Below are 14,609 nucleotides of genomic sequence, written 5' to 3'. Positions count from 1 at the left end.
TAGTAGACCTCTCAACCATCCTGAGTTTGGGTGAAGAATGCTTTAAATACAGTCAGACCTGTTGATTAGTGCCACCCAAGGGAAACAGAAAAAGTGGCCACTGGAGACAAGTGACCTGTATTAGATGGGTTCTAGAACACATCTCCTTATCGGAGAACGTTTTGGTAGACATGTGGCCACTAAGACAGGTTTTACGGTTTATAATCATTAAGCTTGAAAAGTCGTTAAAAATGAATATTTTTAGTTCGTTGTATAAAATATAGCAGAATCACCCAAGTAATGTTATTTTGTCACCAATAGTTTTTACAATTGACAAATCTTTCCAATTCCTCTCATATCTTAGATGACTCTACGCACCCAACTGTCATCTGTACCAATGATGTTGTGCGTGTCGTCGAGCTCGGAACCGCAGGCGTAGAGGTCTTCTACCAGGTTCCCTCGGCCACGGATATTTCCGGTACTGAAGAGATTATTAGCAACAGCAACAATCCTGGGGATTTCTTCCCGGTTGGGGTGACCACGGTGAGCTACCTCTTTGCAGATGCCTCAGGCAATGTAGCTCCTGTGTGTACCTTCACCGTTACCGTCAATACAGGTAAGTGATGTGATGGTGGTGTTGATGATGATGGTGTTTATGCTGCTGCTGATGATGATGATAGTGGGGATGGTGATGGTGATGATGTTAATGGTGGTGATGATGGGTGGTGATGATGATGATGATGATGATGATGATGATGATGGGGGTTATGGTGGTGGTGGTGGTTGTGATGATGATGGTGGTGATGCTGATGCTGATGCTGATGATGATGATGGGGGTGATGGTGGTAGTTGTAATTATGGTGGTCATGATGATGTTGATGACATTGATGGTAGTAATGATGATGCTGGTGGAGATGGTGATGATGATTATGATGATGGTGATGGAAAGTATGATGATCGGTGATGACGAAGGTGAATGATGAGGAACTGGACGATTATTTTGGATGAAGAACATAGTGGTTATGATGAGAAAGATGAGGAAGTTTGCATAACAAACTTATTTTTGATCCCACTCTTTCTCAGTCGATACCACTCCACCAACCGTCCAGAACTGCCCCGAGGACATCGTAGTCACCGTTGAGCTCGGAACAGCCTCCACCCCTGTTGTCTGGGCCCTGCCCACCGCTACCGACGTCTCCGGAACTGCTGTCATCCAGTCCCAGACCAGGGAGCCTGGTGATGAGTTCAGTGCAAGCACCACCACCACCATCAACATTGTCTTTGTTGATGACTCCAACAATGTGGCTGATCCCTGCACTTTCACTGTGACTGTCACCACTGGTGAGAAAACAATATATGTTACGAGAATGATGATGATGTTGATGATGATGATAATGATGGGGGAAATGATGATTGATGGATTATGTTGATGTTGAAGGTGATTACGATGATGATGAATTAGATGATAATTATTTTTATTTTTTTTAAATATTCTTATTTACCAAACACTTTTACCGATGCTTGTCAAGGATACCAATCACCAACTTAAATACAATCTTTCATCTGCAGAGGATACAACTCCACCAACCGTCCAGAACTGCCCAGCGGACATCATCCGCACCATTGAGATCAACTCTGCTTCTGAGATCCCCATCACGTGGATGCCACCAACGGCCACTGATATCTCCGGAACACAGTTCATCAGCTCTCAGACTGCTAATGTCGGCCAGAACTTCCCCGTCGGTTCCACCGTTGTCACCTACATCTTCTCCGATGCCTCCGGAAATGACGCTGACCCTTGCAGCTTCAACGTCATCATCCTAACTGGTATGACATTCTGTTCACCTCGTTATACCAATATTATGAATTCATGCTTAACATGAACTTTTGCTCAATATATGTGGTTTCACGATTGTCGTTGTCCCGTGACAAATGGAACCAACTCTTGATTTTTTACAAAATGGAAGTTTTCGTGTCTGGGAAACATCCAGTATGCTCTAAATGATTCTTAAGGAATTGGAATCATAGCCCTCTGTTAATGAAATATAGATGTTCAAAAAAGCAAGTAAATCATATATTTCCACACAAAAAAGAGACAATTTCCCCATTAACCTAGAAAGTCATTCCATAGAGTTTCTTCCTTTTCAAAGGATGACAGAAATGGAATATCAAGTACAGGAAGCAGAGTTGCTAATTTTCCGGATTTTTCCGGAATTCCGGATTTTTTCCTTTGCTGAAAAATATTCCGGAAAAAAAATCGATTGTCAAAGTGAAATCCGTAAAAATTTCCCCTCCAAATCTTGTCACGGAGTTCGCTACGGAGAGCGCATTTTCAATTTTGGATGGCCAATTTGCGCAGACGGAAAATTATTAGCGTTGTGCGCAGCATGAAGTTTAGCTGGTACTGTACGTACTTGCACGGTACGCGCGAGCAATAACATTGTAGCAGTTGCAAACGCCGCCCTATACCCTGCAGGGATACGGGTGTCAGCGCTATCCCAGTGCAGTCGGGCGATCGCCCGGTAGAACCGCTCGAAGCACGGCGCGGCTAGCTCGGTGTGGCTGCAATTGCCTGCTGCTGCGTGAGTGATTGGTTGTCTGCCGCGGGATTTCAGCTGAAAACCTATTTGCTACCATGAAATATGTGTTCTCTGGTGCGTATTCATCAATTCATATGTGTGAACTATCCATCATTTTGATAGAAATTGTGATTTATGGATTTTCAATAGTATAGGATTGTCTTGTTGATGAGTACAGTGAGTGAAAAAGGGCACCCCAGCTGCTACATACACCCGTCCCGAGTCGCACCCATTGGCCGCAGCATATTAACCCGCAGCAGGTTAACCCGTACCGTAATGAGTACGGGTTACATGATTTTTTTTTTGAGCACCTTTCTTGCCTATGATATGAAGTTTATTATGTCATTAATTATTTGTTATGTACTACTGTAGATTAATGATTTCAGCCCTCTAAAGAATAAGAAAACGTTCCAGCTTCAGGGGGCTTCGCCCTTGACCCTGCCAGGGGCCCTGGCCTGGGCGGGCCCCTGGACCCCCGGCCTGGGTTTTCAGGATTTTTTTGAGCTATCAGTTAGCATCTCTGAGGAAGATAAACTAATTCAGTGAGACAGTCTGATCTTAGCATTGGCTTCCCATTAGGGAAATACATGAAAAATTTGAGACTTCAATCAAAACTAACAAGATATTTTGATGCTCTTACTTTTCCAGAGGATACTACCCCACCGACCATCCTCAACTGCCCCAGCGACATCACCGAGACCACGCCCCTCAACTCTGGCGGCAAGGTCATTGTGTTTGTCGCCCCTACGGCCGTGGACAACTCCAACCAGGAGCCGACCGTCACCGTATCAAACCAACCAAACACTTTCTTCTTCACCGGAGAGACTGTGGTGACCTACACCTTCACCGATCAGGCCCTGAATCCATCCACCTGCTCTTTCACTGTGACCGTCATCGAGGGTAAGTTTGGACAGAGGGATGGTTTTCATAATTTGTGATTTCAATTTTGTAGGTTTGGGTGTTGAGAGCAAGAATTAGGCTGCCATATCTAGGAGCTTATAGCACAAAGCTTGATGAATATTCATAAAGTTGACTTATACACTCGATTGTGCATAATAATCAATGTGCTGGTAATCGATCATAAATATCAGCCCCAGAACTAAATAGTACTCCTTGTGATACAGAGCTGAGGAACCCTTTGCATAAGCTACTTATAAGGCTACTTTTACTTTGCCATTTAATTGTTGCTTACATGAATTTTTTCTTTTGATTGCCATATACATATACATGTATTCACCACATAAACTTTTTATTATTCGTTACCATTGCAGTTGACACAGAGAAACCAGTCATTCAGAACTGCCCATCGGACATCAATGTCAACACTCCTCTTGGAACCGCCTTGACCGTAGTCACCTGGCCTGCCTTGACCGTTACTGACAACTCTGGACAGACCTCCGTCCAGTCTCAGACCGCTGCCTCTGGGGATTCTTTCCCACCAGGAAGGACGGTGGTTACCATCGTTTACCAGGATCCATCATCAAACACCGAACAGTGTCAATTCACCGTCATCGTTACTGAAGGTAAGTCTTTGCTCATAAAGTCAACTTAAAGGCAGCAATACCTGCCATTTAAAACAGTTCTGGGGGCAGTTTCATAAAGCTGGTCATAAGTTAAGAGCGATTTTAAGAACGACTGGTGATCCTTTCTTACGCTCTTAACCATCGCCAATGAATATACCATTTAACACAGGAAAGAATTACCAGTCATTCTTAAAGTCTCTCTTAACTTACGAACAGCTTTATGAAACACCCACCTCTTGTGACTAACTCCTACCATATATGTGGGTGATTTCATCAAGTAATCAATCTTTTTCTGCCTTATCTTACTATTACTTCAGAAGCTGCCCAATAGTTTGAGCTATTTACAATGTTTCATACGAACAAGAAAGTGGAGCAAATCCTTTCAGGAGGTCTCACATATAGAGGGCTGTAGGTCCAACTACAAATCTAATTTGCGTCCCCAAACCAATCTTATGTTTTACAATTAATTACATTTTTGTAATAGATTGCCAATCTGCTCGTCCAGTAAGAGATGTTTATAAATTTGTACAGTTTAAGTAAAACCTTTTGAATTGTGACATTGCAAGAGGACTTTGCAATAGATTGCAAAAATTTTCTTGCAACTCCCCCTTGCTTACCCTAGCAGAGTATATATCTTAAATTGAGATCTCAAATAATTGACGTATCCCAATTAATCCTTTCCTCCACCCAGTCGACAACACCGATCCAGAGATCCTGTCTTGTCCCGAGGACATCACTTCTGAAGTTCCTGTGGAAGCCTCCGGCGCTACCGTCACCTGGAATGCCCCAGTGGTCACTGACAACTCCGGTATCCCGCCAACGGTCACCAGCACCCGTCTACCAGGCACATTCTTCCTCCGTGGATCCACCCAGGTCACCTATACCTTCACCGACAACTCTGGAAACCAGGTGTCCTGTTCCTTTGTTGTGTCTGTCATTGCTGGTAAGTGACCTGAGGATATCCTCTCATGTGTTTTAAGCAAGGTACCTTATCAAAAGTCAGAGCAATGTTTGTCCCGCTTGAAACTCTTATGTAGTTATTTATTCAGTCTCGCATATCATCAAAGACAAAAAACAGGAAATCTAACATGTTCTGGAGACTGCTTTTGTCTTGTTGACTCCATCCTACATCTGACCTAAAGTATGAACTTTTAATTTTGTACTGAATACATGAGTGATCCTGAAAAAAATTCCTGCTTTACGTCCTATTTTTTTATGAATTGAAACCAATAAACAGACAATTTATTTTACTGTTCACTGTGACACTATGTATATATGGAATAATTTATGCATCAGACATGCATCATGTAAATGCAAATCGATTGGTCTTAAAAAGAATTTAAAATCACTGATCATCTAAGAAATCTGTGTTTGATGGTCCAAGTCCAAGTTGCAGTTCGCAAAACTATAATCCATCTGTGACAGTTCCACCTAACCAGTGAATCCATTTGTTTCTTTCAGTTGACGATGTTCCTCCAGTTGTAGTCTGTCCCGAAAACGTTGTTGAGACTATCCTCGAGGGAGTTGACAGTGCCTACGTGACCTTCGACCTTCCAACAGTCACCGATAACAATGGCGCTACCAACTTTGTGTCATCGACAGCCAGCAGCGGAGATCCATTCCCAGTTGGTACCACCGTTGTGACTTTCACCTACGTTGATAACAATAACAACGAAGCTTCGTGCAGTTTCAGCGTCACTGTCTTGACAGGTGAGCTTTGTTTACAGAAGTGGTTACTAACTCTTAATGTGCTGATGTCAGCTGTTATTGAAGGGACTTTATTGCTAGAATTTCGGAACCAGCAAGAACTCATTGCACTGAAAGAATCATGAAATTATTATTTAAATGCTATTTTCAAATGGCAGATGTAAACTGTCTACAGTACTTTAATCACTGCTACTTTTACTCGTGTTGATTACATTGACAAGTCTTTACTTTTAAAGCATCACAAGTCTTAAAATTCATCACTGTTATTGGTTTTTATGAGTATATAATCCACCAAGGGATGTCTTGTACATACTCCTGGGAAGCGTTTCATGAAAGAACTTGTCGGACGTTTTATCTGACAAGTCTCATTTTATCCGACAGTTACCTTAGGAGCAGTGCTTCTCAGCCAATCAAAATCAAGGGAAGTTGTTAGATCTGACAACTTGTCGGACAAAAATGTTGACGAAACGCTCCCCAGATCTTCAAACGCAACTCCAAAATTCAAACACAAGTCCCAAAGGCATGCATGTGATTGGTTGAAACTATTCAAGGATAGACTCTGTCGGATGCAAATTTCCATGTCAGTCACTTTTTTGATGTACCTGGCATATATCACATTTAATTCCAATGAAATCATCTTTATATTTCAGACACTCCTTGCTCACCCAACCCCTGTTTCAACGCCGGCGCCTGCATCGTCAACAGCCTCACGGAGTACCAGTGCGTCTGTACCGAGTGCTTCACCGGCACCAACTGCGAGACCCAGCTGAATGCCTGCGACAACAACCTCTGCCAGAACGGCGCCGGCTGTGTGGCCTATGAAGGCTCCTGTGACAGTTACTATTGTGAGTGTCCGTCCTGCTTCGTGGGTATCTACTGTGATGTCCCTGTGGATGCCTGTGATAACCATCAATGTCAGAACGGAGGTGCTTGCGTCCTGGATGATGACACTTGCCTGTCCTACACCTGCTCTTGCCCACTCTGCTACACTGGGGAGTTCTGTCAGACCAGTAAGTGGTTGTTTCGCTCGGTTACAGTAGAATGACAGGTTATTTAATCTTGATACACTGTGGAAGCCTTTGTCATTATCAATACTCATTTTTGCCCACTCTGCTTCACTGGGGAGTTCTGTCTGGCCAGTAATTCCACAAGATCTTTCCATTAAAATTTTCATTTAAACAATATGACAAACAAGTTATCCAATCCAATATCTGATGTTGCATGATCCTGATCATTCATACTTGACACCACCACCCTTAAGCATCTCATGTAAGTACTTTACTCTTTACACAGAGGTTGACGCTTGTGACAGTCAAGTGTCAAATGGCATAAGTTAACAATTAGAAAATCTGTGTGCTTTAACTAAAAACCCTGTTTCTTACAGAATTTGGTGCTTTTAGTAATCAATTTGAAATGTGCTTGTTAAGGAGCAAAACATATTTCTTAAATTGTGGAAAGTGTTAATTTGTTACACATGACCTTAACACCATTCTGCTTTCAACACCCTGCCTGAACACCATTCATCCATGCTATAACACTGTATTTTATCACCTTGTTCTTAACACAGAGGTCGATGCTTGTGACAATCACCAGTGTCAGAACGGTGCTGCCTGTGAACCTAAAGGAGAGCTGTGTACTGAATACACCTGTCAGTGCTCTGGGTGCTTCACCGGAGATCTCTGTGATGAAGGTAAGTCCCAAGAATATCCCAATGTCCACTAAATGTACCCTTTTCGAGAATGTGTTTCATCTTGGGTGCTTTTTCACATGTCAAGTCTGACTACTATGAATGATATGTGCACGTTTTATTTAACTGAAAATCGTGTTAATGCGAGACAAGGTGCATCGTATTATAATTTTTATATGACCAATGCATTGATGCATATATGTATATGCATATATAAACATAGGTGTTCACTACTTTTGGTAGTATCAGTGCAACCTGAGCCCATGTCTGAACAATGCCCAGTGTAATTTTCTGGGTGATGAATTTACAAATTAACTCTTCCGTTCACATTTGTCTCCTTTTCTTCTTCATCTTCAGTACGTGATCCATGCAACCCAAGCCCATGTCTGAACAACGCACAATGTAATGTCCTTGGCGACAACTGTTACTCGTACACCTGTGAGTGCGTCGGATGTTTCACTGGCTTCAACTGCGAAGATCGTGAGTATCCCTCAATCCTCGACCCTGGTTTATCTGCTTGCTGAGTATTGCTCCGACACATTTTTATTCTAAACCAGAACTAACAAAGTTGTAGCAAGCAATGATTTTATGAGTAATTATGTAAGATGAAGGTTGTCACCATATTGTGGTAAATTTAGAACTGGTACATTTACATAAACCTGAGCTTCTGAAATCTTCAAATCCCAGCTTAAAAGCATTCACACTGAAGATCACCAACACATATAAGCACACGTGGGACAGTGTATCATTACTGTTTGGAAAAAGACCCAAATATCTGGCAGTAATACCTTGCTTAAATGCTTATGCATGCTTGTAGGAATTACTAAAGAAACTAGAAAAAATCTTTGGGAGAACTGAGCATGCTTTCATAGGTTAGAACAGCATGGAGAAAGTTTGTTCTTATGGTCACCCGGAGTCGAGAACAACTTGATAGCACTCAACATTATCATATGCTCATTTTCCAGCAATTACATTTTTTCATCTAGACTTATTTGTCACCCATTTTCTATTTATATTACACTCAGGTATTAATTTTATTGGATTACATGTATGTCCAAATTGTTTTAATGTACGCTTATGTATGCTGTGGCTCAGTGGATAAGTCTCCGGACTGTGAACCACAAGGTCCAGGGTTCCAGTCCCATCACAGCAGTAGCGTCCTTTGGCAAGGCGTTTATCTACATTTGCCACTCTCGACCCAGTTGTAGTAAATGGGTACCAGGTAGGAAAGAATTCTTTGAATGCTTGATGCGCCTGATCAGGGTAGCCGTGCTAAAGCCGGGGTAATAGTATGCAGTGCTTAGAAACATTTGTATTAAGCACTATATAAAAAATGGCATATTATTATTTTCCATTTCAACAGCCATCCCATCACCATGCGACAACAACCCATGCCAGAATAATGGAGTTTGCTCGGTCATTGCAGGAGTGTGCTCAGGCTACCAGTGCTCTTGCCCTGAAGGATTCACTGGAGTTAACTGCGAAGATTGTAAGTCTCTCTCTCTCTCTATCTCTCTCTATATATATATATATTTTTTTTTTTAATATGTATTTAAGCCTGGTGTACACTACATGATTCGACTACGACACAAATTTTGAACAAATCACATTTTTCATTCAATTTGATAAATACAAAATTCCAAGAGGTAAAATTATTACTATGTAATTCCAGTACTGGTGCTTTCTGAAGAGCAATGAAATAGCCACAATGATAACAAATTTACATTACACTCCGATGAGTGCATGTCAAAAAGCTTCAGTATGTCCGTTTTTAAGGCTATTTTATGATAAAATTTACATTAGGTTTGTGTGATGTGGCAGTTATCTCAGATCTGATCTGGATTTTTTTTCCCTTTGCAGCCACCGTCGTGAACACCAATCCCTGCAACAACTTCCCTTGCAGCAATGGAGGTACTTGCACCACCATCGATTCCGACAACTACAACTGTCTCTGTGTCCCAGGCTACACTGGAATCAACTGCCAGACCCCATCCGGTAATTTTTTACTGACTATCGTTATTAGCTACTGAAATCGTATCAGTGGATTGGCTCTGAGCAAAGTTGCTTGTGATAATCACAAGTTGCTTTGTGAAATATTCCCCTGTATTCATCTTCCATGCTGAAGGAATATATCATGAAACAAATAATGATTTTTACTTACTATTGTTATAAGCTACTGAAATCGTATCAGCTGATTGGCTCTGAACAAAGTTGCTTGTGATAATCACAAGTTGCTTTGTGAAATATTCCCCTGTATTCATCTTCCATGCTGAAGGAATATATCATCAAACAAAAAGTCAGGGATTTTTACTGAAAAGTGTTATAAGCTACTGAGATCCTTGCATCTGATTGGCTCAGAGCAAATTGCAAGTGAAAATTACTAAGAGGATGCTTTATGAAACACTCCCCTGCAGTCATCTTCCATCCCTAAGGAATGAATAATGAAACAATGGAATGATTTTTGATCGTGTATTCTTCAAATTGACAAAATTGCGATTTGAGGCCTCAAACCCAAATTGGTAGAGATGTGACTTGATGTAGAATGTTTGCTTTTTTTCCAACACCTGTTCTGATGTTTTTATATTTTCTTTGTCTTAATCCAGCCAACTCTCCGGGCCAGGACAGCTGCAACTCCTCACCTTGCCAGAATGGAGCCACCTGTGTGAACAGCTATGATAGCAGCACTGGAACTGTCTTTTATCTACCTCAGTACACATGTATCTGTGAGACCGGTTTCACTGGACCCAACTGTGGATCTAGCACTGGTAAGGACTTTAACCCATTATCCACTGGAACTGGTTTGTTCCTGTACAAGGCCTTTGGGAATTACAGAATTCAGTAGTCAACAGGTTAACTCAATGCTTACTGGAACATAATGGTCCCTATACAGAGCGTATGGGAATTTGCAGAATTCAGCAGTCAGCATCTTAACCCATCACCTACTGGAACCTGATGGTTCCCGTACAAGGCCTCTGGGATTTAAAGAATTCCATAGTCAACAGGTTGAATGATTTTTTTTTTGGGGGGGGGGGCATGCTTGTAAGATCTGTTCCAAAGTTAATGAACATTGGGGGATAATACTTACTATTGGCCCGGGCATGTATGAATTGTTCTAATTATAATGTAGCAAGTGTGGATCTAACACTGGTATTTTTCTTTGCAGCTACCAGCCCATCATTGGATGTCTGTTCCACTGGGGTGGAGCCACCCTGTCAGAACGGAGGTACATGTACCAACATGTACCAGAGTTTCTCTCAAGGAATGGATTTCTATTGCGGCTGCCCGATTGGCTGGACTGGACACACCTGTGAAACACCATGTAAGTTTAGCTTTACCATCATTATTTCCTCCACCATTCTTAATGTTTCTGTCATTCTCTATCTCTTCTCCTTTCCTTTTGTTCTCCTTCCCTTTTTCTTCTCATGCTCCTTCTCTTTTTCCCCTCCTCCTCCTCTATCTTCTCCCTTGTGTTCTCCCCCCTCTTTCCTCCTCTTTCGTTTTCTTCTTCTTCTTCTCCTTCTCGTCCTCCTTTTCCCCTTTCTCTTCCTTCCTCTTCATTCTCCGTTCTAATCCTCTTCCCCTTCCTTCTTTGTCATCATCTTCTTCTTTCTCTTTTTCTTCTTTCCCCTCAATCTTATTATTCTTCTCCTTCTCTTCCCTCTCCTTTAGCTTCTTCTTTTTCATATCCTTTATCCTTTCCCTCCCTCTCCTGCTCTTGCATTTCATTCTTTCCTCTCCAAATAAAATTCTTCTGTTTTGCCATTACTTCTTAACTTCCTTTACACAATGTCCCATTTGCTTAAGTTACCAGATGTTACCAGGTGTCTGGGGTTAGTATTATGATCCTGTCTTGATTCTATGTTTATGCATGCAATAACATATTGTTTTTTTTCCTCATTTTCATAGCCATCAACCCCTGTGCCAGTGGTCCTTGTGAGAATGGTGGTGTCTGCATGCCCTTCAACACATACTTCCAGTGCGATTGCCCAGAAGGTTTCTTTGGTACTACCTGCGAGGTTGCTCAGGGTAAGCACTGTCCACCATGCATAATTCCCCCAAATCATCTAATTTCAAAGTTTTTTATTAATAGTATTTGATGCAAAACTTGTATTAGTTCACCTGTTGTAAGGCAGAGTTTATTTAGGGAAGTGAAAAGAAGCTTGGCTCAGATTGAGTCATGATTGTCTGTCTTTGATAATTAAAGCAAATATCCTGAAAATGATGAAGACATTATGCACCACATATTTGGTAATTATTACAGATGCTTCTTAGCACTGGCAATTTATATTGACCATTTTGGGATTTTTTAGTGAAATATTTCAGATAGGATTGTCTCTGCTTAGTAGATAATGGCCAATATACATAAATATTTACCATAATCTTTAAGGGAAGCCCTGCCATATCTGTAAAAGTGCAAAAAACATAATGGTGCATAAAAGGAGCCTTGAGGCACACCACATTTTGACAATCTCTTATACGTACCTGTACAGGTGACACTGAACCACCAACCATCTCGGACTGTCCTGAGAGCATCACTCGTACCATCTCATCCTCAAGTGGTATCTCAGTTACATGGGTAGAGCCAACAGCTACAGATGCTGGCACCACCCAACGTCTCCTTCGCTCTCACACACCCGGATCTTTCTTCCCTCTCGGAGACACTGCCGTCAGTTACGTCTTCACTGATAACAGTGCCAACCTAGCAACCTGTACTTTCTACATCACTGTCACACGTAAGTTAAAAATGAGTCGGAATGTTCCATTGTTCCCTGAATGTCCAATTCTTAATGTCAACCTTCTAGGCATGTTGTATAAGAAGAATCTGTGAGGATAATTTAGCCAATCGTCCTTAAGTAGCTATGCAAATGTTTATCAGAGAATAAAGGAAAATAAAGGACCATTAAAGAGCCTTGTAGGACACTTTTTTTAAGAAAAAAATTATCATGTATGCACTTGTATTTCATATTCCCAGTATCAAAACATAAGATTATGAGACCTCTCACCTTCAGAGTTTCCGCACTATATCTCATTTGGAATTCTTCCAAATATTTATACCCCCAATCTTCATCCCCCTAAATTGTCTTAACATTTCTATCCACAGTGGCTGAGACGGACAACGTCCCTCCCGTTATCCAGAACTGTCCATCTCCCTCCGTCGCCCAGGCCCCTGCAGGTAGCACATCCGCGGAGGTCTCCTGGATTGTACCTTCAGCTACTGATAACAGTGGAATCGCTGTTACCGTCTCCAACAACTACAACCCAGGCGACACCTTCCCGGTGGGCGAAACTGTTGTTGCCTACACCTTCACTGATGATGCAGGAAACCAGAACACTTGTACCTTCTCCGTCAGAGTTGTTGGTACGTCTTCTTTCTTTGGTCAGATGTTGTTACTATGATATATCAATATAATCATAAAACCATTATCGAATATTCAGTATGGCGTAAATTTGATAATATCAAAATATCATTGTAAGATTCATGTTATGCCCCATTGCCGTTCTTTACAGTCGAAGTGGTCAACCAATCACCAACCATCACCTTCTGTCCCTCTGGTACCCTCACCTACTCAACCCTCGGTGCCGACAGCGTCGTCGTCAACTTCCCTGCACCAACGGCCATAGACGATTCTGGTTTCACACCATCAGTCAACTCCAACTTTGTCCCTGGACAGTCCTTTGATGTAGGCTCTTACACTGTGACTTATACATTCACCGATAACATTGGCTTGACCAGCGATTGCACCTTCAACATCTTAGTTGTTTGTGAGTATCTAGTCTTTGAACAGTCATCGGGGACAGATTGCTCCTTATTCTGAACTTGGGGTTAATATAAACTCGGGAGCCAAGCTGGTTAAAGTTAATGTAGCATTTATGAGGCACCAACTATCCAGTTGCCTATTCAATGGCACACTGAATATCGAGGTATGACTATGGAACGCCAATGGTGACACAGTTTTTAACAGTACAGGCTCAATTTTCAGCTCTTAGCACTCAAAACATTCATATCTCTGAATAACTCGGCACTGTGGCGTCTGCCTGTAATCCAAGCTGTGTGGGGAAGTTACAAATTGGTGCAGAGGTTTGAGGTTTGAACCCTGGTCACGTGTTTTGTATGGTGATGTTATAGGTCGGTCCCAGACGTAAATAATCATATCTGATTGATACACGTCTGACAAAGCTCAAATACACACACACCCACACACACAATGACTAAAATGATTTTTGTCACCATTAAAGCATAAGAAAGATACAGTGTAGGCTTCCCATAGTTGTAGCACAGAGTTAGACCAGGGTCAAGTTAAAATGGACTTTGTAATCAATATGACAAGACATTTTGTGAACTCCTTTTATAAATATTGGCCCTGATATTTTATTTTTTTTATCAGCTGGAGGCGATGTAAGGCCACCAACCATCTCAGACTGCCCTGATGGTGCCATCACCGTCCTCGCCGGAACTGGAGCCTCTGGCGCTTCGGTCAGCTGGACTGCCCCTACTGCTACCGACGTTTCTGGCCCAGTAACCTCCACCAGCAACTACAGCCCAGGTGCTTTCTTCCCAGTCGGTACCACGACGGTCACCTATACCTTCACTGATCAAGTTGGCAACGAGGCTCGATGCGTCTTCAATGTCATTGTGACAGGTATGCCTGACATATCACATTACTGAGGCTCAAGTTTTGCTATATGTGCTAGAGGAATAACAGCTTTATTGGATTCGGTGTAATAACTGTGGTTGGTGCTTATTGGTAACTCTGTTCCGAAGATTTTTCATCTCAATACATTATTGTGGAAGTTCAAAGTCTCAGTGATTTTGAAATGTTCCCTGTCATGCACTTGGTAAGCGTCGAAATCACCCATGGTTGCTTTTGTTGGTCAGTTTGCTGTTAGCTGAATTATTACCAATATTAGGACTTTTAAACAAAGCAACCCTTTTCAAGTGATAATCCTTTCCAAGAAATTCTTCCGAAGTATGTAGAAAGAGATGGACTGCCTGCAAAATTATTTCCATCTTAACCAGATCTGCGTATTGTCCTTCAAAGATTGGATACCTCTTAAGTTCCCTTAGCGATAGGTTTGTTCTGTTCTGTTTACTCAGATATGTCGCGTGCATTCTTTTTCTTTGTATACATTCAT

The 14,609-nt window shown here is 41.8% G+C and overlaps 1 protein-coding gene across 50 annotated transcripts in view; it reads left to right on the top strand.

The window, feature by feature from the left end:
- LOC446193 (hyalin) overlaps positions 1-14,609 on the top strand; it is an 84,253-nt gene that overhangs the window by 55,601 nt on the left and 14,043 nt on the right. For all 50 annotated transcript variants that reach the window (XM_041616990.1, XM_041617013.1, XM_041616976.1 and 47 more), the window contains 19 exons: positions 344-595; positions 1,063-1,320; positions 1,549-1,806; positions 3,207-3,458; positions 3,830-4,081; positions 4,773-5,024; positions 5,543-5,791; positions 6,439-6,798; positions 7,356-7,478; positions 7,833-7,955; positions 8,839-8,964; positions 9,336-9,470; positions 10,079-10,240; positions 10,639-10,794; positions 11,382-11,501; positions 11,966-12,208; positions 12,577-12,834; positions 12,984-13,238; positions 13,862-14,116. In XM_041616990.1, coding sequence (XP_041472924.1) covers positions 344-595; positions 1,063-1,320; positions 1,549-1,806; positions 3,207-3,458; positions 3,830-4,081; positions 4,773-5,024; positions 5,543-5,791; positions 6,439-6,798; positions 7,356-7,478; positions 7,833-7,955; positions 8,839-8,964; positions 9,336-9,470; positions 10,079-10,240; positions 10,639-10,794; positions 11,382-11,501; positions 11,966-12,208; positions 12,577-12,834; positions 12,984-13,238; positions 13,862-14,116 — 4,089 coding nt within the window. The remainder of the gene's footprint in view (positions 1-343; positions 596-1,062; positions 1,321-1,548; positions 1,807-3,206; positions 3,459-3,829; positions 4,082-4,772; positions 5,025-5,542; positions 5,792-6,438; positions 6,799-7,355; positions 7,479-7,832; positions 7,956-8,838; positions 8,965-9,335; positions 9,471-10,078; positions 10,241-10,638; positions 10,795-11,381; positions 11,502-11,965; positions 12,209-12,576; positions 12,835-12,983; positions 13,239-13,861; positions 14,117-14,609) is intronic.

The sequence above is a fragment of the Lytechinus variegatus genome, chromosome 9 (assembly GCF_018143015.1).
Source record: "Lytechinus variegatus isolate NC3 chromosome 9, Lvar_3.0, whole genome shotgun sequence".
Taxonomy (NCBI): Eukaryota; Metazoa; Echinodermata; class Echinoidea; order Temnopleuroida; family Toxopneustidae; genus Lytechinus; species Lytechinus variegatus.
The sequence above is the reverse complement of the archived record's forward strand: the minus strand, read 5'-3'. Positions and strand labels throughout refer to the sequence as shown.